General features: G+C 43.4%; 1 protein-coding gene across 1 annotated transcript in view; it reads right to left on the reverse strand.

Moving 5' to 3' along the window:
* The window catches only part of ppp2r3a (protein phosphatase 2, regulatory subunit B'', alpha), a 55,638-nt gene that overhangs the window by 22,769 nt on the left and 8,786 nt on the right, over positions 1–24,083 (reverse strand). The window contains exon 2 of the mRNA XM_053647432.1: positions 4,173–6,704. Coding sequence (XP_053503407.1) covers positions 4,173–6,281 — 2,109 coding nt within the window. The 5' untranslated portion in view covers positions 6,282–6,704. The remainder of the gene's footprint in view (positions 1–4,172; positions 6,705–24,083) is intronic.

Raw genomic sequence — 24,083 nt, forward strand, 5'->3', positions numbered from 1 at the left:
ACAGACAGACAGATACAGTTAGACAGACAGACAGATACAGTTAGACAGACAGACAGACAGATACAGTTAGACAGACAGACAGACAGATACAGTTAGACAGACAGACAGATAGAAAAAGTTTTCTAAGTTTCCAAAATGTGAAAGTGGTAATTTCCAGCGTTACAATTCCTTCTTAAATGTACCATTTACAAATGTGTGCTGTATGTGTTTGTGTCTGTGTGTGTGTGTGTGTGTGTGTTTTGCAGAGTTTGGCTCCAGGCTGCAGTATGACATCATTTCCTGTCTGTGATGATGTAATGTTACTGTTCTGACTGTATGACCGTGTGTGAACGAGGCTGATGAATAAGTAAAAAGAAGAGTGTGTCTGTTTACACACACACACACACATGCACACACACACACACACACACACACACACACACACACACACAGAAGTGCACCTATAGTACTCTTTTTTTTAAGCACATATAAAGAAAGAACAATAACAATGTTGTTGTCATAGTTACTGATCTCTGCAGGAAGTCTCCAGCTGTCACGCGGCACTGAGGATATTTCTGACCAGATAGCAGTGAGAGCGAACTCTCATCATGACGCTACTGTGACTTTAACTCTGTACTTGACTCTCTGGACTGAATACTTTAATTACTGACTCTGTATTTGACTCCTTGGACTGAATAATTGAATCACTGACACTGCACTTGACTCTTCTGACTTAATGCTTGAATCACTAACTCTGTGGACTGAATAATTGAATCACAGACTCAGTATTTGACCCATGTCACTGACTCTCTGCTTGACTCTCTGGACTGAATACTTGTTTCACTGACTCTGTACTTGACTCTTTGGACAAATACTTGACTCACTGACTCTCTGCTTGACTCTCTGGGCTGAATACTTGACTCACTGACTCTGCACTTGATTCTTTGGACTGAATACTTGACTCACTGACTCTCTCTTGACTCTTTGGACTGAATGCTTGACTCACTGACTCTCTGTTTGACTCTTTGGACTGAATACTTGAATCACTGATTCTTTGCTTGACTCTCTGGATTGAATGCTTGAATCACTGACTCTGCACTTGACTCACTGGCGTGAACACTTGACTCGGGAAGACTGCGTATGATTTATGGGAGCTGCAGCACTTGCAGTTCCAGCCAGGGCTTCCCCGTCTCCATGGCGATTAAGTGCCCTTCCTGACAGGTGTAGTGGCTCAGTTCACTCTGTCAACACCGTGTGAAGAGGCGCCGCGAGGGGATAATTCACAACTCCACTCTGAGTGTTTTACTGAAGAAGGAGACATTTGTTACAAGCACAAACACAAGAAAGAAAGACAGAAAGAAAGAAAGACAGAAAGAAAAAGAGGAAGAATGAAAGGTGAGTGTGGGTTGCATCGACGCTCCTGATTGGTCGCCTGCTGTAATGCTCTTCATGACATCATCATCTGTCATCTGGAATTTTTCAACATTCCATCAGTGTTTCAGTGGAAAGGTTCACACTTTAATCTGAAACTTTTTCACAAGCCAGAGACAGATATGCAGACAGACAGACAGACAGACAGACAGACAGACGGCTCACAACAGATCTGTCACACTGCTGGAATGAGAGACTTGAAGACACAGGCATCATCAGATCCAATTTAGAGGGGCGGGCAGTTTACCAACACACACACACACACACACACACACTCGTGCCGTGCACTGACTCAGAGTGTGTGTGGCACCAGTGTTTACGTCTCTGATTGGCTGTGTTGTGTTAATGAGAAGGACTCCGTTCCCCCACACAGCTCCGTTTTCCCCACGGCGTCACTCAGTCTCTCAGCGAAATGCCACAGTAGGATGGGGGAGTGCAAAACACACACACACACACACACAAACACACACACACACTGTCCTGCACAGAAAATTATGGACACTCAGAAATCCAAAAACGCTGTTTTAACTAGCTTGTGTGTGTGTGTGTGTGTGTGTGTGTGTGTGTGAGAATGTGTGAGTGTGTGTTTAGGAGTAAACCCATCAGGACCCTTCCTCTCCTGATGAGGGTGATGGCAACATCATAAATAGCGAGCTGTAGATAGCAGGCGAGTATCAGCTTACAGGCTTACAACACGTGATGGCAGAGTTTACCGCAGAGAGAGAGTGAGACAGGAGAGAGAGAGTGAGATTGGAGAGAGATGAGAGAAAGTGAGACAGGTGAATGGAATAAGCAAAATGGGAACATGGGAAAAGGAAATGGAAGTAAGAAAACGAAAGAAATGGGAATGAGAAAGAACAAAAGAGAGAAAGAAATTAGGAATATGAAAGATGGACAGATAAGAGAATTAAGAGATAAAGGGATATGAAAGGAATAAAGAAAGAGAATATAAATATGGACAGATAATGGAATAAAAGATAAAGGGATAAAAACACGTGCAGAGCTGGATCACAGGGGAAGTGACCACTCTTAACTATGAGAAAGAACATTCCGGTTACACAAACACTATCCTCATGCTAAAAATCTAAATATATCCCAGAATGCATTGCTTCCGATCTGCAGTGCTGTCTCACTCTCTCTCTCTGTCTCACTCTCTCTCTCTCTTTGTCTCACGCTCTCACGCTCACTGTCTCACTCTCTCACTCTGTCTCTCTCTCTGTCTCACTCACTCTCTCTCTCACTCTCTCTCTCTGTCTCACTCTCTCTCGCTCTCTCTCTCTCTCTGTCACTCTCTCTCTCTCTCTCTTTGTCTCACGCTCTCTCTCTCACTCTCTCTCTGTCTCTCTCTCTGTCTCACTCTCTCTGTCTCACTCACTCTCTCTGTCTCACTCACTCTCTCTCTCTCACTCTCTCTCTCTGTTTCTCTGTCTCACTCTCTCTCGCTCTCTCTGTCTCTCTGTGTCACTCTCTCTCTCTCTCTGTCTCACTCACTCTCTCTCTCTCACTCTCTCTCTGTTTCTCTGTCTCACTCTCTCTCGCTCTCTCTGTCTCTCTGTGTCACTCTCTCTCTCTCTCTGTCTCACTCACTCTCTCTCTCTCTCTCTTTGTCTCACGCTCTCTCTCTCACTCTCTCTCTCACTCTCTCTCTGTCTCACTCTCTCTGTCTCACTCACTCTCTCTGTCTCACTCACTCTCTCTCTCTCACTCTCTCTCTCTGTTTCTGTCTCACTCACTCTCTCTCGCTCTCTCTGTCTCTCTGTCTCACACTCTCTCTCTCTCTCTCACTGTCTCTCTCTCTCCCGCTCTCTCTCTGTCTCTCCCTCTCTCTCTCTCCCGCTCTCTCTGTCTCTCCCTCTCTCACTCTCTCTCTCACTCTTTCTCTGTCTCTCTCTCTCTCTGTCTCTCTCTCTCTTTGTCTCTCTCTCACTGTCTCTCTCTCACTGTCTCTCTCTCTCTCCCTCTCTCTCTGTCTCTCTCTCTCTCTCTTTCTCTCTCTCTCTCTCTTTCTCTCTGTTTCTCTGTCTCTCTCTGTGTCTCACGTTACTCTGAGCAGCAGATCGATGTGTTGCTATTTCAGCAGTTACTGGTACAGAACACAAGTACAGTTCTGAAGCGTGACTAATGATTTATTCAGCAGATCAGAAGATGGAAGTCTCGTCACGACCCCGGATTTAAACACAGACACGGGGGAATATAAAGTACCCCAATGCTACGATTTCCATAACGCACACGCTGCATGCATCATTCATGAGGAAACTTACAGTGACAGAGAATAATCTGTGAGGCAGAGCTCGAAATGAATTCTTACACTTCGCTGATGTTTAATCGAGGCGGCGGTATTAAGAAACCACGGTAACAGAACAACATGGCTGCAGGAACAACGAACATTCAGACTCAGGAAGAGAATCAAGAAAAAATTTAATTTCCTAAAGTCCTAAAAATCATAAACATACCTGTGGATAGAGCTCACTGTCCTTGGCTGTGCACTCAGATTACATTAGCATCCTAAATGCTGGTTCTACCTGGCTACGCTAGGTTCGCACAGATGCTAGCAAAGTAAACAAAGCAATAATTGATTATGAAACGAACTGATGGTCAGTTACCTTATTTCCTGAGTCACGTGAGTGAGTATGCACTACAGTTAATGAAAGTTTTATGACCAGCCTCCTTGGATAATCCGAGACCATCCCTTTTAAAGCTAGCATCACCACTTCCACTTCCACACAGCCCTTCAGAAATTCATGCATGGTTTAAAAACTCACCCTGATGACTTCTGGCGTCTGCTGGATGAGTATAGTAGATCCCGTGTCTCTCGCACTGATGAACGGACTCAAGACTTTAGCAGGAGTTGCTGAGGGTACAGCTACAGGTACAGGTGTAGCTGAAGCTATAGGTGTAGCTGCAGGTGAAAGTCCTGGTGCCGTTTCAGGTGCAGGAACAATTTCTGAAGCCAGTTCAGTCTTAGCCAATGTGTCTTGAAGGAGGCGCATCACCTCACACTCTTTTGATTGAGTTCCTGTTCCAGCTCCACAATCCACCAGCTCCTGGGCGAAGCTCTCGATGCTCTCCAGGATCCGTAGCAAGAGAGCGCCATCGTCCTCCTCGCCGGCTTCTTCCGTGTTGCGATTTGTTGGCTTGGCGGAGGAGATGGCAGGAGGATTCGGACAAGGGGGGCCGTTAATCCCTGAGGAGCCAATCTGGTGCATATTTTTTTGGTATGCATTTATCTGTCTCTGCTTTGGTGGTAGTGGTGGTTCCTTCTGAATGTTCTGAGAGAGACACTCCAAATCCATTAGTAGTTTATCAATCTCATCTACACCTTCCCTGGTGATGTGTGGAGTCGAATTTGTGAGCATCCTTGACTCGGTGCTGTGTGATGGTGTATAAGCTTGGCTACTTCCTGTCTCCACGTTGGGTGTATATACAGTTCCATTTCTACTGAGATCAGGAAGTTTGTCAGTGATGCCAGCACTGGGACCTGACATTATGTCATGTCTCCTTGAAAGCTGCCTGGACTCTGAAGCACTAGATCCCTGCTTCCTTTCCAGTGCTCGACCTACGTCAGCGTCCTCCTCGATGTACAGGGTCTCCATCGAGGTGTCTTTGGATATGCTGTTCGTGGAGGAGGCGGCATCATGGCGGCCAGTGGAGATGGGATAATGAAGGGTGGACGGTTTGGCGCTGCCAGTGGAAGAGGGAAGGTTGGAATACTGCAGTCCATTTGCAGATGAATGGGAAGGGAGTGATACAGCGAGGCCTTGAGCTGATGTTAAACTTCCTGGGAGATCCCTGGTGCCATCAAGAGACTCTGGAGATGAGCAAGATGAGGCTTTAGACTGGACTTTTGTTGATGGAGGGGACTGGACCACATCCTCATATCGAGGAGGCTGCTCATTGCCAAAAGGTGAGAAAGGCCTTTGCTGAAGTCCATGGAGAGTGTTCACCAGTTCAGATAGATCGTTGTGCTCTGGTCTTCCTGTATGTCCAAGGTCAATCTCAAACGGCAGCCTCTTTAGGTAGCTTGAGAGTCGCGCCATCATGGTTTTGTAAATAGCATCCGGATTTCCAGAATCCTCACCGTCTCCGCTCATGGACTTCCTCTTTATGCACTGCTTTATAATGTCTGTGCACTTCTTCAGATCCTCCGAGCACTTGAGCAGGATGTCCAAACAAGCTTTGATGTCTTCCCCAGAAGCATTGCTGTCTGTTTTGGTCTTCTCGAGAATCCGGGCAATGAGGTTCTCCTCTGTGAGGTTGTTGAGATAAAATGAGGCTGCATTGTTCAGATTCTGCTCTAGTGAGATGCTTCGGTTCAACTTCTGCTCATCCGATGCCGCTTTCTGTGGAGGACAGTTTTCATCGTTGCCGAAGTGTCCGTAGATGACGTCGAGGTCGGCAGACCTCCGGCTAAACGAGTCAGGCCTTACCTTTCTACCTTTCCTGAAGGTCACATGACTAGAGGAGTACTTCACCTTCTCGAAGGAGAACTCCTTCATCTTCCCGCTGGCCAAGTTGATCGCCTCTCCGGTGATATCCTTCAGGCTCGTCGAGCTCTGGATAGCAGATCCTTTCTTCACTCGTGGAACGACCTGATAATGGAAATCCTCACCAAATCCAACATGACCGCATCCACCATTTTCAAGCATTTTCGATGCAGATTCGTGGTAGCCGATTGGCCGGTCAGTGTACGTCTGGGAGGAATCCAACAGTTCAGCACAGGTACTACGATGAGCCACAGTGCAGCTAAGTCCATGTTTTATCGCTCCACATGGTCCGTTACAGTAATGCACGGTCTGCTGAACACGTCGGTCCACTACGACACTGTTATAATAGTTTATACTGCTGACCACAATCCGATAGGTCGCCGCCATCTTCTATAGAAATCAATGAATTAACAAAAAAAAAAAAGAGGAATCGGTCCCGATCCGACACAACGGCTAACAAACACTACTTTTGCTGAGACTTACAGCAATAAAGCGGTTACATCAAATGCTGCTGCTTCTGCTGATGTTCAGGCCAAAGAATAAATGATTTCCATTAGCTGTGTCCCATCCTTAAGGCAGTAGCGTTAGCGGCGAGGCTATCCATTCCTCAGCGCGAGGCCCTGTGGCCTAATGATAGGCCGACAAACTGCGCTCCAGATCATTTCTCCTCAACGGAAAACACAGAGATCCTGCTGAGACTTCTGACTTGATGTGTTTAACAGATGTGCTTTCCTTCCTCTAGGTCTCTCTCTCTTTCCTCTCTCTCTCTCTCTCTCTCTCTCCCCAGATAATATGTGAGTCCAGGAACCCCTGTGAATCAAAAAAAGAGAAGACACTCATTTAGACTGATCAGCATTGTAGACAGACAGATAGACTGACTAACAGACAGACAGAGAGAGAGATGGAAGGACGGATGGACAGAAAGACAGGGAAGAAACATACTGTAGATGTATAGGATAGAACAGACTTACAGACAGAGACAAACAGACAGAGCGGTCAAAGACAGACAGACAGAAAGACAGAGAGGTAGAGAAAGACAGACAGACCAACCAACCAACAGACACAGAAAAAGTCAGACAGAAAGACAGACAGAACGAGAGACAAGCAGACCCTAGACATGCAGACAATGATAGATAGATAGATAGATAGATAGACAGACAGACAGACAGACCAACAAACATACAGACAGAGATGAAGAGAAAGACAGACAACATAGTAAATGATAACCAATTAATTTTAATTGGTTCATTTAAGTTTTTTATGCTTGTTGTATGCTTTATGCAGTGATTGCTGCATCACAGATTTCCAAATTCCCTCTGGGACAAGTAAAGACGTCTTACTGTAAATAAAATGAGACAGAGTGCAGCAGTGCATTATGGGTACATCTTCTGCATTTCAGTGCATTCAGTGAGTCGCAACTAATAAATGACTCCCGAAGTAACTAGACGCAGTAGATAGTGAATAGGGTGCGGTTTCAGACATAATGACTAGTGATTAGTGATGTTTATCCTCTGCATTCGCATAATAATTACACTCTGCCAGTTCCACCATGAGGATAATAACGAGTAAATAATAACAGGTTGCAGTCGGTAAATACAGCTGCGGTGGTTATTAATATGATTCCAGAGGTTTTATTTCGGTGGCCGTTAAAAAAAAAGAAAGAAAAGAAAGTCTCTGTACACTTCCTGTCTCTGAGATGAAAAGAGAAAAAGACAGCACAGATAATTGGAGGGAAAGTTACAGAGAGTGCACTGAAACCCCGCAACCTCCCTGCAGATACACACACACACACACACACACACACACACACACACACACACACACACACATAATCAGCAACTCAGTGGGCTGCATCCCAAATCACAAAGTTCTGTACTAAACTACTATTGCTGTACACGATTTGTACTTGTTAGCTAGATACTTAGCTAGCCTGCTAGTCAGCGTTTACTGGAACCCTTTGTGTAAAGTAGCATGTTTATTTGGTAGTGAAACTATCTAAAAAAAATAATGTTTTTTTTTTTTTTTACAAAAAAATTGCTCAGCAAGCTACCAAACTCCATAAGATATAGAAATCACAAACTATTTTGTTTGCTAACATTAGACTGTTAGCTAGGTATGTGGATAGCTGGGTGGTTAGAGTTAGCTAGAAACTTTCTTAAAACTAGTGCGTTTGTTCCTTGTTCAGGTGTAAAACTAAAAATTACTCACACAGCTAACTAGCTGCAGTACATCAAGAAAAAACTGCTTATGCTAGTTTCTTACTGAGCTAGATAGTTAGCTTGCTAGTTAGTGTTAGTTACAGTAGAACTTTTCTTCATAATAATCAGTAGTGGTGTTAAACTAAAAAAATAAATACATAAATAAATAAATAATAAAAAGGTACAGGTATATAAACCATACACTCTTTTGATTGCTAACATTAGTCTGTTAGCTAGCTAGGTTGCTCACTGGCTAATTAATGCTAGTTAAAAAACATATTGGATAGCTAGCTAGCTAGTGGTATAAATATTGTATTGGAGAAATGTGAGGGTACAAGTGTGTCAGTTATTAAACAGTATACTTCCTCTGAGGTTTTTTTCTTAAAAAAGCTCCACCCACTTATTGTTAACCAATCAATTTCATTCTGTCCCTGAGGCAGCGCGGCCTGCGGAACGCTACTGATTGGTGCATGAGTTTGCACAACAAGGCTCAATTAGCATGAGTCATTAGCAGCAAAAACAAACAGCCTACAGGGCTTACTAGCTGAAACACACACACACACACACACACACACACACACACACACACACACACACACGCAGTTATCTAATCCGCAGATCTCTCAGCATGCTGTTCACACAAAGAGACACCAGAGATGTGAGAGAGTGAGACAGTGAGAGAGAGACATGTCCTCTCTGTCCTTGGCAGCAGACGGAGATTTCTGCGCTGGTTTACTTCCAAACCATCGACCTGGAAAACCCCTAAATCTGGGCCAAGCTTCCTACTGAGCCACTGTTAAATCACTTTCCTCACTTTTGTCATGGAGTTCCTCTTACTAGCAGAAATCCATCCAAATACATATGAAAATGTGGCGTCCATGAAAATCCAGTTGGTTGGAAAAAACGTTCGCATCAGACGTTCCGCTTCGGAGTTTGCGTGAACGTCAGTATGAGGAAGAACCTCGATTCAAATCGTATCATTTTCAAAGACTTGCTGCTTTGTGTATCGATACGGATTACCCTGTCAAGTCTAAATCCCTTCTTTATTTCAGATTTAAGACAAATAAGACTCGCTGTTCAATTAGGATGAAAGTAATGGTGCCCTGTCAAATGACTTAGTGTGTCTCTATGGTAGCTGACACGCTGCAATAGCTGAGCTGTATTATTATTATTATTATTATTATTATTATTATTAGATTTAGCGCACGCCATGCTTAGGAGTGGCTCTTTCACCGTTTAGCCGCCATTTTGTCGTTTTCAATATCTCCTTGCCTTTTATGAAGTTTTGTAGGCGTGGCTAAATGTAAATCACCCCTGGTAAATTATGCCTGATTTGCATTTATTAACATACACACGTGAGCAAAACTTTTGTAAATCCGGTGAGAATTTGGAGTTCAATTTGGCCACAAAAACTTCTCCCTCAGAAATGTCTATATTCGACCTCCATGTGTCAAAGCTACAAAGTGGGGGGAAAAAAACCTGTGGATGCCTCTGTGTTCGTCTTTGGATTTCAAACTTTTTGAACTAGCAGTGATGAGTGATGTATATTTTCCTCAGAACAGTGAACTGTAGAGTCAGTGTTATAGATTTAACAAGCGAATATGTCTGTAGACTGACTGTTGTCGATTGTCACTCAGGACTTCCAAGTTATGGGATGTTTTCCTAGATTATTTTATTTTTTTTAGTCAGAGTGCAGCACCACACACAAATTTAGAAAATGAGGCCCAGTGAGTGTTTCCTGTAGTAGTCACGTTTCATATAAAATAATAAACAAAACTCAAAAGTTCTATTAATTCTCACCAGAGAAGAAAATACATTTGGAAGCTGGCCCTGAGACCCTGTGTGGTGTGTGTGGTGTGTGTGCTGGACATATGGTTGTCCATATGAGTGATGTGTGCTGTAACGTGAGCCGTGTTCACGCGCCGTCGTCAGTCGGGTGATAAAGAGGCCAGGCATGAGAGTGATGGATAAACACCACCTCAGTGCCATGGTGACTCAACCTGCCAGGAAACACACACCTCAACCTCCAGTCCTGCTCTTACACTCTCTCTGTCTCACACACATGTATGATTTTGAGAGTACGTTTCCATCTAAATGCTTCACACTTGGACAGGACGATCAGCAGCTCGTCTTCCCTCTGCGTTTTTATCCACTTTTACACACACACACACACACTCACACAGTTACTGGCTGCTTCCCAAACACTTACTACAGGATGAAATAGCGGCCTCTCGGAATAGTGTGCTATCTCTGGTGTCTTTTATTTAGCAAAGCGTTTCTCATTCGCAATGAATCTTTCCCAGTTACTACGAAAGCCACCTGCTGCTTGTGGCTACGTCCCAAATCGCATACTGATTACATAGTAAAATATACATTTATAAACACTTCATCAAAGTGTGTGTGGGTGTGTGTGTTCGTTTCGTGTCAACAGGCAACAAAAAGACTTTTAAACAGTTACTGTTTAGGTAAAAACCCAAATCCTTTTCTGCTAATCCACAAACTACTTCTACTTTAATTAGCCCATAAACCCACTGCTCACTCCCAGCTGAACCCGTCGTTAAGGTAACCAATCCGATTCATCTTTAGTTTATGCTAATTAACCTGACTCCTCCCTTCATGATCATTAATCATATTTTTTCAATGTTAATACTAATGAATCAAATTACTTCCATATGCTTTGTGCTAATTAACATACGAATTCTGAGTTCCAGACTCCTCCCTTTTCACACTAATTACCCAGACACACATCTAATTAAAGCTAATTAATCAGACTCATCTCACCTAAAGTGACTCGTTATGCTGATCAGATTCAAACGTCACGTCTACTGTGACACATTTGCTAATTAAACCTACTCATATGAAAGACACGCCCTACTTATTAAACAAATTTGGCAAATCTTCATTTCTTTGTGCAAATTAATCAGCTGATGGTGATTTCTCAGATTCCTCCCCTTTAACGGTGAACACTGCCTCTACATAAATATGAATGAAATATAGTCTTCTTACTTCTTTTTTTTTTTTTAATGAAATTCCTCTACTGTTATACAAATTAATCAGATTTCTTTCCTGTTTATGTTCATTAATCCAGCGCATAATTATGCAGATGATATGCGAACCCTCCCCCACCACCTCTGCTTCAATGCTAATTACATATACTCCATCCATGGTTGTGGTTATGAAGTAGACTCTCTCCCTATGTATGCTGCCTAATGTGACTCCATAAATTAAATATGGATAAATGAACATAAATCATTAAAATATCTCTCATGTTTATGCTAATGATTTATACTAGGGAAGGAAACAGTAATCCTCATTCTGGTTGAGGCAGATGCACTAGCGTCTCTCAGTAGTGTTAAAACACAGTTAGCCGTCTCTCAGTGTTGCATAAATCATCTAAACAGTGGGAAACATTCACATTCAGAACTCATCAGCTCCTAAAGGGAATTAACCACTTTTAAAACTGCACCCATTATGGCTCAGGTTTCAGAATGAAAAGCTCAGCGAGAACGGGTAAAGTGCTGTTAGCGTGCAGTTAACGGCCGTAAGCTTCAGCTCCATCTCACCTTATAAATATTTACTCCACAAAACCACAACATTTAAACAAAGAGCCCAGAACGACACTTCATACGGCGCTGAGCTCATAAATGCAGAGCTAACACAGTTCATGCTCTCCATCTGATCTACAGGCTTTCCATGTGATCTTCAGGCTCTCCATCTGATCAACAGACTCTCCATCTGATCTGAGTCAGATTATTAGCAGATTATTTTATTGTGCTTATGATATTATTACAATATTGCACTACACATAACTCCATGTTCACCTCTAGCCGTTCTCTTGAGTGTTATTGTGCAGACCGCAGACTGGTGGGTGTGTCAGAGTGGGATAAACTGCTGTGTCATTTATTAAAATTTTTCTGAGTAGGCACCCAGTGCTACTAACCACAGAGAGTATCATCGCTGAGAGTAAAATCACTGACAATAGCACCATTAACAGTAATATCGGTGACCGTGACACCACTGACAGTGATATCAGTGACCGTGACACCACTGACAGTGATACCGGTGACACGGACACCACTGACAGTGATATCGGTGACATGGTGACACCACTGACAGTGATATCAGTGACCGTGGCACCACTGACAGTGATATTGGTGACCGTGACACCACTGACAGTAATATCGGTGACCGTGACACCACTGACAGTAATATCGGTGACCGTGACACCACTGACAGTAATATCGGTGACAGTGACACCACTGACAGTGATATCGGTGACACGGACACCACTGACAGTGATATCGGTGACACGGACACCACTGACAGTAATATCGGTGACCGTGACACCACTGACAGTAATATCGGTGACCGTGACACCGCTGACAGTAATATCGGTGAGAGTGACAAAACTGACAGTAATATCGGTGAGAGTGACAAAACTGACAGTAATATCGGTGAGAGTGACAAAACTGACAGTAATATCGGTGACCGTGACACCACTGACAGTAATATCGGTGAGAGTGACAAAACTGACAGTAATATCGGTGACCGTGACACCACTGACAGTAATATCGGTGAGAGTGACACCACTGACAGTAATATCGGTGACAGTGACACCACTGACAGTGATATCGGTGACACGGACACCGCTGACAGTAATATCGGTGACACGGACACCGCTGACAGTAATATCGGTGACCGTGACACCGCTGACAGTAATATCGGTGACCATGACACCACTGACAGTGATATCGGTGACCGTGACACCACTGACAGTAATATCGGTGACCATGACACCGCTGACAGTAATATCGGTGAGAGTGACACCACTGACAGTAATATCGGTGAGAGTGACACCACTGACAGTAATATCGGTGACCGTGACACCACTGACAGTAATATCGGTGACCGTGACACCACTGACAGTAATATCGGTGACCGTGACACCACTGACAGTAATATCGGTGAGAGTGACACCACTGACAGTAATATCGGTGAGAGTGACACCACTGACAGTAATATCGGTGAGTGACACCACTGACAGTAATATCGGTGACACGGACACCACTGACAGTAATATCGGTGACACGGACACCATTGACAGTAATATCGGTGACAGTGACACCACTGACAGTAATATCGGTGACAATGACACCACTATTTATTTATTTATTCCATAACGGTGTACAGTACTCATATACTTGATTTTGTCATAAAGGGCACTGGCTGCATTTGCCACCGCAGTTATAGGACAAGTTGTGTAGACTGTAAGACTGGAGTCCAAACAAGAAGACAGAAAATAACGGGTTTTACTCCGACACTCAGTCATTATAGCAGAAACATGGCGGCGTGGTGGCGTCTGAAACGATCTGCTCTCTACACTGCGTTTTCCAGCGGACTTTTAGCCGTGCAATTATCAGCTGACTGTGTTTTCCTGAAACGTCCACACAAACGTTTCCTCCAGCTCCACATCGGCTCAGGTTTCATATGAGGGGAAACTATGAGACATTCCCTCCCCTTACCCTACACACACACACACACACACACACACACACACACACACACACAGCAACGTCAACACCTGCACAGCTAAACTGTTCCCCAGTGTATCATGTGGAGTTACACCAGTCTCCAAAAATGCACTGTAACTTCCATACACACTGTAGCCGACAATCACCTGACCTTATGTTTAGCCATTTGTTAGATGCTAGCGCTTGGTTTAATCATTGGTATTTGCTGTTAGTTGCTAGTTTGGGTTAACTAATGCTTGGACTAGGACTCAGACTTCAGCAATCCATGAATTGTGATTGGTTGTGGCTTATAAGTGTTATGACAGGCGATTGATCAATGCACCAGGGACTTGCTAGAATATAACCCAAATGTTAGCTAATTCACGTGACTAGCCATCTTTATTTGGTTTAGCTATTAGCATTTGCAAACTAACATTTGAATTCACAAACATTTGGTTCAGCTAGCATTTAAACACAATAATCCTTCCAGTGCAATTCAAAATCAATCTGAAAAATAAAGCACTCAAATGCCTGGAGCATTGATCCCTCACCAGTCAAACGCTGAGCCTGAGTCCTCTGTGAGATTAGTTTAACATGTTAACTAGCGCACTGAGGATAGCTAGCATTTAGGTCTGTTAATCATGATTAATCATTAATACTTGGCACTTGCTATCAGTTGCCAGCAGTTATGTTCTAACATTTAGGTTATTTGTTAGCAAAGTGTCAGTGAATGACATTTCAGAGTAATCAGTTAGATGCTAGCATTTTCAAATTATTAATTAACTTCAGATTTAACCTTTTACGATGATCTGTTTAGCATGTGTGTTAGCCAGAGATGAGCTGTAAGTTGGATGTCTTTTGAGTTCAGACAAGATGATGCGCTTTGTGGACTGAAAAAGTCCCAAATTACCCCTTTTAGTATCATCCAAACCAATTCATCAGGAGAAACGACTGAAAAGACCAGCTGTTCTCTCTCTCTCTCTCTCTCTCTCTCTCTCTCTCTCCTTCACACATACACACACACACATACACACATCTGTGCTCCATTCATAAGTCTGTGCATCTCCTTGGTGAACTTAATGATAGTCAACAGGACGTCGAACGTCGACAGGAAGAATGTACATCCTGTATCACTCATGAACACCAGCCCCTGGTCATGACACCGGTTAAAATAATTGGCTACATGCCGCTACCTCAATAACCCCATCCTCTACCTCAATAACCTCATCCTCTACCTCAATAACCCCACTCTCTAATTCAATAACCCCACTCTCTAATTCAATAACCCCAGTCTCTACCTCAATAACCCCATCCTCTACCTCAATAACCTCATCCTCTACCTCAATAACCCCACTCTCTAATTCAATAACCCCACTCTCTAATTCAATAACCCCAGTCTCTACCTCAATAATCCCAGTCTCTACCTCAATATGCCCACTCCCTACCTCAATAACACCACTCTCTAATTCAATAACCCCACTTTTTACCTCAATAACCCCACTCTCTAATTCAATAACCCCACTTTTTACCTCAATAACCCCACTCTCTACATCAATAACACCACTCTCTAATTCAATAACCCCACTTTTTACCTTAATAACCCCACTCTCTACATCAATAGCCCCTCTCTCTACCTTAATAACCCCATCCTCTGCCTCAATAACGCTATCCTCTCAGGTGGCGCAAGATGGCGGCGTGTGCAGATGCAGCTGCTAGGCGCTCCTAGACTAGCAACATTTTCTTAATTATTTTGGGGTTGTTTAATTTGTTAAGCTTAATAGTCCAAGTGATTGATATATGAATGATCTAAACTCCTTAACATCAAAGAACTGCGTCAGGGTTTTACTTTTGAAAACTGCTACTTCATCCCACCGGAGATTCTATGCTCTGCACAACCCACTGGCGTTAACACCATCCCGCCTGGAAGGCGACGCAGGAGGCAGAGAGAAAGAAAGCAAACATGGGGAAAGAGAGCTGGCATTAGAGCTAGGCTAAGCGCTAACCCACATAAATCATCTCTTCCGAGTCTCTTCCTCACAAACTCTCAGTCAACAAGCTGGACGAAATTCACCTAAGAATTACTTCGAACAACATATGCAGCTGCGTGATGATTATAACAGAGACCTGGCTTCACAACATCATTCCCGACGCAGCCATTGAGCTAGCAGGCCGCGCTGTTTACTGGGCAGACAGGACAACAGACTCCGGTAAGAACAGAGGCGGTGGAGTGTCCATATATGAACAACAACTGGTGCACAGCCACAGACATCATTGAGAAACATTGCTCCCCTGACCTTGAATATATGATGGTGAAATGTATACACAAGCTAACGCTAAGGCAGCCCTGGAAAAGTTACATGCTGCTATTAGCAAACAGCTAACTATGCATCCAGATGGGGCAGTTATTGTGGCAGGAGACTTTAATCAATCTGAATGAAAGACAATACAGCAAAAATTTCACAAAATCCTTAACATCCCAACTAGAGATAAGAATATTTTGGACCACGTCTACACAAATGTTCCAGGAGCATACAAAGCCATCTCAGCTCCACATCTGGGCTCATCAGATCAAGTTTCCCTGATGCTGACTCCAGCCTATAAGCCTCTGATCTGCAGAACAAAACCAGCTGTTAAGACATTCAAAGTTTGGAGTGAGGAAGCCACCTCATGACTCCAAGACTGTTTTGAGCTCACAGACTGGGATGTATCTGCAGAAGAAGCTGATTTGGAGAATATAATACATCAGTCCTGGTCTACATAGACTTCTGCACGGAGTCTATTCTAACAACCAAAACTACCAAAACGTTCCCCAACCAGAAGCCATGGCTGCACAGTAAGGTACGGTCTCTGCTTAAAGAGCATGATGCGGCTTATAAATCAGGCGACATGCAGGCCTACAGAAATGCCAGGATGGAACTGAAGAAGAGGTGAAATACACAAATACAAACAGTGCACTTAAGGTCGTTCTGAGGACAGCAACACTCGTAGCATGTGGAAGGGAATTAAAGCCGTCACTGACTACAAGGGTAGTTCCTCCCAAATCAGTAATGACCCCTCTCTTCCTTATTCCCCGAATAATTGTTTTGCTCACTTTGATGACCAAAGCAACGGAGTTGGAGCCCACCTTCAATAACTACTCTTTACCTCAATAACCCCATCCTCTACCTCAATAACCCCATCCTCTCATCCTTTACCTCAATAACCACACTCTTTAACTCACTAACCCCATCCTCTACCTCAATAACCCCATCCTCTCATCCTTTACCTCAATAACCCCACTCTTTACCTCAATAACCCCACCCTCTACCTCAGTAACCCCCATCCTCTCATCTCTTACCTCAATAACCCCACTCTTTACCTCAATAACCCCATCCTCTCATCCTTTATCTCAATAACCACATCCTCTACCTCAGTAACCTCATCCTCTCATCCTTTACCTCAATAACCCCACCCTCTACCTCAATCCCAACCTCTATCTCAGTAACCCCACTCACTACCTTAATAACCCTAACCTGTAACACAGTAACCATTTTGGCCCTGTAACATCATCCTGAACCTCAGTGACTCCGCCACCTAACACAGTTTCCCCGCCCCTGTACAACTCCGCCCCCTAGTTCAATAATCCAGTATTCAGGCTTATAATGTTCACCCAGAATAATCACTCTTTTATCTTTTCATCAGTGCTAGGTGGTTGTTGACGGTGGTGGTGGTGGAGGGTGGTTATGCTGTTTAAGGGGTCATGTCAGAACAAGTCCCACTGCAACACAAACATCAGCGAGAACATAACGAGCACAACCGTAATCAGCTGCTCGCTTACACACAGCACCCGCAGTTCCACGCTGTCACTGTAATTAACTCAGCTCATTACAGAGACAGTAACGAGCACGCTAATGACAGCTAACATTCACAACCCAGGAGCACGGTTCCGTCAATCATAACACCACAGAGACGGAAAAGAGAAACTGGCTCTCATTTACAACCAAGGCAGTGAGACTGAGCTAGCTGAGCTAGGCTGATAGGAAAACGATTAAGGGATAATAAAACAATATGTTAAGAAAGAAAGAAGGAAAGAAAAAGAAAGAAGGAGTGTGTGGAAGCATGAGGAGCCATGCTAACCATGAATGCATCAATGAAGGACAGCTAGCAAGGGGAAATTATATACTGCCGCACCATCAGCTTTCATCTTCCGCAAGCCATTAGCTGTTAGCATTCCTGTACAGGATTAGGCTGTGTTTAATTAGCACAGTAGAACTCAGTGTAGGCAGCGGGTGCAGTTCCTTCAGCAGCAGGCGCGCCGCTCTGGAGCCAGTGTTGTGTATCAGTGTGTTTTATTATGAGACCTGATCCTAGCTAATGAAAGCTAACGCTAACCATGTTGGGTCAGAGCTGCAGTTTATGAGCACTGACAGACTGAGGGAATAAAACTAGAGAGGGACAATTTATAGTCACAACAGTGTATGTGTGTGTGTGTGTATAGACTGGAACACACACTTGCTAAGTCAGCATTTATTCCAAACTCTTTGATTACATCCAGCTTCACACAGATATGGGCTGCATCCCAAATCGCATGCTACAGTACTAAATATTGTGTAAAAGCAGTACGCTCACTGTCTGTGTTCCTCGCTATTTAGCAAGTGATGCTAGCTATGCTAGCTAGCTGCAATGAAATGTTAGCACAACTGACCACCATGGCTTTGCTCCAGACCTATACTACCATACTAAATAGTTTGTGTTAAAATGGTGCGCCATTTGCAGTCTGTACTTTAAAGCAAGTACTTTTAAACCTTACTAGCTAGCACTAGTCACATTCACATTCCACCATACTAAACAGTACAAATAATACACCATATCTAGTCATTAGCGAGACAAGTTAGCCATGCTAGCAAAGCTTTTACAACGCGCAATGAAGTTTGCCGGTTACCATGACAACCAGGCAGGGATTGTTGCTACGTCCCAAACCGTAAAACGTCCATACGACACTAAATGATGAAACGGGTAGGAGTATAACTCCTTGTAATCATGGGCTGTGTCACAATCCACACACTAAATAGCAGTCAAAATAGAACATGTTCTATAGTGCACACTATGTTGCAAGTGGTATTAGCTAGCTAGGCAACAACCCATGGCTACGTCCCAAATCACAGTGAAGTGTGCAAAAACAGACATCTGTATCTCTGTGACATTCGTGATTAGACAGATAGATGCTAACATTTTAAAATGATTAGCTCACACTAGCGCGTGATGAGACGATTGTGGGCGTGGCCTTTCCTTTGTTTTATGCTGTAGCTATATATAAAGCTAACTAGTTGAACACAAATTAAATAACACACTAATCACTAATCAACTAGCTTTGTGCTTAGATCAGATTAGCAAAGTGAGCTAACTGCTAACTGTACCAGCTACGTACACTCAAGAGACATAAACGATATTCTGCTGCTTCCTTCCAAGCTCTATTTTTCCTCCTAACGTCTCTATATACATTTACAGAGCGTCGGATATGACGGGAGAAGATGAAACCGTGACGAGGTTCTACGTTTTGTTCCGAACTGTAAATGGGAGTTAACTGCAGGTAGGAACTAAAGCTGTGAGTCGGGAAACGAAAAGAAAGGAACGTCCGACCGCATGTTGGTCCGAGGAATCGTTCAAGACGATCGTATGGATTTTTCGCTGAAAAATGTGTTGAGATGTGGATCGGCGAAATCCCAATCGCAGGACATTGTTCTGCACAGGCTTTCGCGGAGATGTTTGCTGGTAAATGAGAGCTGTTTGTTGTACTCGTGTTCGACGCACGTGAATCAGAGCGGGCTTTAGCTGATGTGTTGGCGTGTGACATCATCGCGGTGTGTCTCGGCCCGAATCTGCGTAAAATCTGCGCTCCTCTGAATATTGCAGAGTTTGGTAAATTTTGCGTTAATTTCCGCGAGTGCAGAATCCTGGAGGGAGGGAGTATTCATCGGGACAGGCGTGACTCAGACTACCCGAGTTTGTCCTCTGAAACCTTCTGAGCGTCTGATCCTATGAGCGCTTTAATCCACGCTATTTCCTGTAGGTGTGTGTGTGTGTGTGAGGGGGTCTGGGACGAGATGAATTGTGTCTGGATCTGAAGTGCAGAATGACTGAGGGGAAAAGAGCTGCATAAAGCAGAGGAAAATCTCACGGCTAATCATATTTCCATCTGGAATCGCGGTGCTCTGCTGGATGAAAAGTCCGAAGAAAGACTGGCGCGCAGTCCGACCATAAAACTCAAAACACGCCGTCATTAAAATAAAAATCACAGAACAAACTCAAATGTGCAGAAGGACGCTTCGTAACATCTGCTTTGTGTCAGAGTGAACACGCAGATCATACTGCAGACAAAACTGTGTGTTATCTTCTCCTCATGCACTGTGTGTGTGTGTGTATGCCTTTCCTAAAGGGAAGGATTGAAAGTGTGTGTGTGTGTGTGTGTGTGTGTGTGTGTATGAGTCTCACTGAAAGACACGCCCACTCTCACCTGCTTTCTTCCACATATCGACTCAAGGACACACCCACATTCCCATCTGTACTCTTAAAGACACCCAGAGCCTCTCCAATTTCCTTATATGGGCTCAAAGACACACCCACTCACATACTCTTTCATTTCCATATAACACTCAAAGATACACTCATATTCCCAGATATGGTTTTAAAGACACACCCATTCATTTCTGTTTATGGAGCCAATGACAAACCCATTCAGATACGCCCTCATTTCCATACATGGATTCAAAGACACACGCCCTCAGAACCTTGCTCATTTTTATAAACAGACTCAAGACACACCTACTTATAGCCTCTCATTTCTGTAAATGAACTCAAAGACACACCCACTCAGAGCTGCTCCCATGTCCATATATGGACTCAAAGTCACACCCACTCAGAGCTGCTATCATGTCCATATAAGGACTCACACCCCCTCACATACTTTCTCATTTCTATATATGGACTCAAAGACACGCCCACATTCCTATTTATGCCCACTTAGATAAACTCCCATGTGCATATATGGATTCATATACATGTCCACTCATGGCCCCTCTTATTCCCATATATTGATGGACTCAAGGACACACCCACATTCCGATCTTGATCTTAAAACCACGCCCACACAAAGTTGCCTGCAGTTCTATATGGAACCAATGACACACCTACTCAGATATTCACTGATTTCCATCTATGTACTCAAAAACACGCCCACTTAGCGAGTCTCTCCCATATCTATTGAGATGACACACCCACTCAGGGCCTCAGTTTCCATATATGGACTCAAAGAGTCTGACATTTCCATCTATGAATATGAAGTCCAGCCCACTGAGATACGTTCCCATTTCATTATATTCCACTGTAAGAGAAAGACTTTACTGCCTTCACCTGAGTGTTCTCCTCATTTTTTTTTATAAAGAACCGAGGAACCTCACTGAACTGAACCTGGTGTGAGGTTCTAGTCAATTCTCAGAGGAGAACGTCGGAGCCGAGCGTCCTCTTACTGTTAGCATTTCAACAGTGAAAGTCTGTAATCACGCTACATTCCCCACAACACTCAGCTCCAGATAACAATGTGTGTGTGTGTGTGTGTGTGTGTATGTGTGTGTGTGTGTGCAATTGTTGCTCATGTCTCTTAGGAGGATTTACAGTAGACGCACACACACACACACACACACACTGTTACACCCTTCCTAAATACACGCTTCTACCGAGTCAGCGGCTTCTCACAGGTAAACACCCAGTGAACCCCTCATGTGCTAAGTAGTGCGCACTACGTAGTTCTCTTCTCTCCCACTGTCCGTCGCTAATCTATACAGAGCACATGGGTCAGAAATAACACTCTGTGGTGTAACATGATCCGTAGTGCACGATGTAGTGTGTAGTGTGTACTGTGTAGGAATATAATGGTATTTGGAACACAGCCAATTTCAAAACGCTAGATGTCGGATAATTATCACACACACACACACACACACACACACACACACACACACACATACATACACACACAGCTCCAGGGCATTAGTTTTAACTATACACATCCTCTGTACATCATATTCCATAATTACACTCGTTCTAATGCTGTGGTGTAATTATAATCTATCAAAACACTCACTCTAATCACTTTAATTAAATGAACAGGTCATTAAACACACACACACACACACACACACACACACACTGATCGCTCTTTACATATTTACACTTCTAGACAGTTCACTAAACCTGACAAGCTTTCAATCCCCACGCGCCGGTTTCAATGACGTGCAAAAACGGTGTTAAACTGCCCAAGTGACCAGATTCACACGTTTATCTTTAAAGATATTTGATTTAGACTTTTCCAATTTTAATGAACAAGTATAATCAAACTTATACACTCACAAATACAGTGAATTGAGGGAACGGTACAGGGTGTTTTCCGAGCTATTAATCCGCTTGTCGAGTGTGAATCAGAGAGAAAGTGATTCTTTTGGTTAGCTTGTTATTTAGTTCGGCTTGAATCAATTTTAAAAAATAATAATAATTTATAAACGGCTAAGAAATTTCATTTATTGGTCAGAAATATGGCGATGAAAGAAAAGGTCAAAACAAACCCTTACAGACTTGAATCGCTTTCTCACTGCAAAAATGATTCGACTCTGAATCGACTCAACTGCGTGAACTGAATCAAACCTGCAGTGCGTTTTGGGTTGCAGTGCTTTGCTTTTGAAAGGAAAAAAAATCCGTGTTCTACGATGATTTCCACACGCACGTAGTAAACGTTTTCCACTGCCATATTTCATGAGGTTTTATGAGGACGTTTTCAGGCCTACGCATTCCACAGCCAGATTTATTTTTGTCGTAGATTTGGCTAAAAGAACGCGAAACACTTACAGCAAAAAAAATCTCTTTTAAAGTCCACATGAACTCAAACTTGAAGCTTTGTGGCTTTTAGTTTGAACAAGTCTGTCTTGAGGTTACCTATTAGCTCGTGTGCTTCAAAACAACGACAAAATTCACATTTAGAAGATCTACGCGTTGAGAATTTACAGTCTCTCTCTACCGCCAGGACGGATCGACGATCTCGATGACATCACTCTGCACTTCAGCGTCTCGTCAGAGTTCCTGTCCAATCGAACGCTCTCTAGGAACTGAACTGCCACGACCACAACATTTGTAATTTCCCGGTTGTGAGGTAAAGTAAACACTACTGGTTATTTAAAAAGTGGGAGGAGCCACTCAATATGTCCTGCCATGACTTCCTGTTTCAGATAACGCTGTGTGTTTCAAGGCGCTTCACAGAGACTTTATCACCCATTTTATCCTCCTTTTAAACAAACTACATCACATTAAAGTCTCTTAATACGACCTTTAAATATAGATTGACCTTAAACACAGACCAAAAAACCCCAAACACAACAGAACAGGTTGTTCCTGAAAACTTCCTGGTTTTCATCATTGCCGCTTTAGCTCCGCCCACTCATTACCGTACATACCTGGTCTTTCTATTGCGTTCAAATATCATTCAAAATTCATGATTATGACACGGCACACACACAACACACGACACACAACTGCGCAATAACGACTCTTCTCAGATTTTGGATTTTAAATTGAGCTAGAGTGTAGGCTTGACGTGTTTTATGTGTACGAACCATCACGAATAATTTAATGTACATTTCCTTCGTACGTGTTGATAAACGAGTAATTTAACACGGAGACGGAATCGCAGACGAAACTCTTTTATCTCCGTCGTCTGGAGCCTCGTCTGTTTGTTTATTTATTCTTTATACACAGAGACATTCAGCATTCACACAAAACCAGGTAACTGAAATACACCAGAGAGAACACACACACACACACACACACACACACACACACACACACACACCCTTCCTTTTCCATTCAGAGTGAAGTGTGTTTGTAGCCATGGTAACTAGTTAGAGACAGACTGAAGGAAGTGCATCATTATATTAGTTTTGTAAAGCAGCAGAGGAATAATAATACAAACACACTAACGTGAGGTGGCCATGTTGGACCTACACACACCCACACTTACACCCACACACACACACACTGATGTGAAGCGGCCATGTTGCACGTTTTTTCCTGTCACTCCATCATGATGACGTCACTCAGTAAAATCACTCTCCTTCACTGTGCTCACAGCGTGTCGCAGCACGATGGGTTCCAGTGTAATGTTTCTGACTGTGTGTGCGTGTGTGTGTGTGCATGTGTGTGTGTGTGCATGTGTGCATGTGTGTGTGTGTGTGCGTGTGAAAAGCTTTTTTTTCCTTCTGAGTAAATGTAAACATCCTCTTCATCTTTCCTTTTCTATTCAAAAGAATAAACGCTGCAGGAAATCATCAGAGAAAAGACAGACAGATACAAAGACAGACAGACAGATACAAAGACAGACAGAGACACAGATACAAAGACAGACAGAGACACAGATACAAAGACAGACAGAGAGACAGAAACAAAGACAGACAGATAGA

Source organism: Ictalurus furcatus, chromosome 17 (assembly GCF_023375685.1).
Source record: "Ictalurus furcatus strain D&B chromosome 17, Billie_1.0, whole genome shotgun sequence".
NCBI lineage: Eukaryota > Metazoa > Chordata > Actinopteri > Siluriformes > Ictaluridae > Ictalurus > Ictalurus furcatus.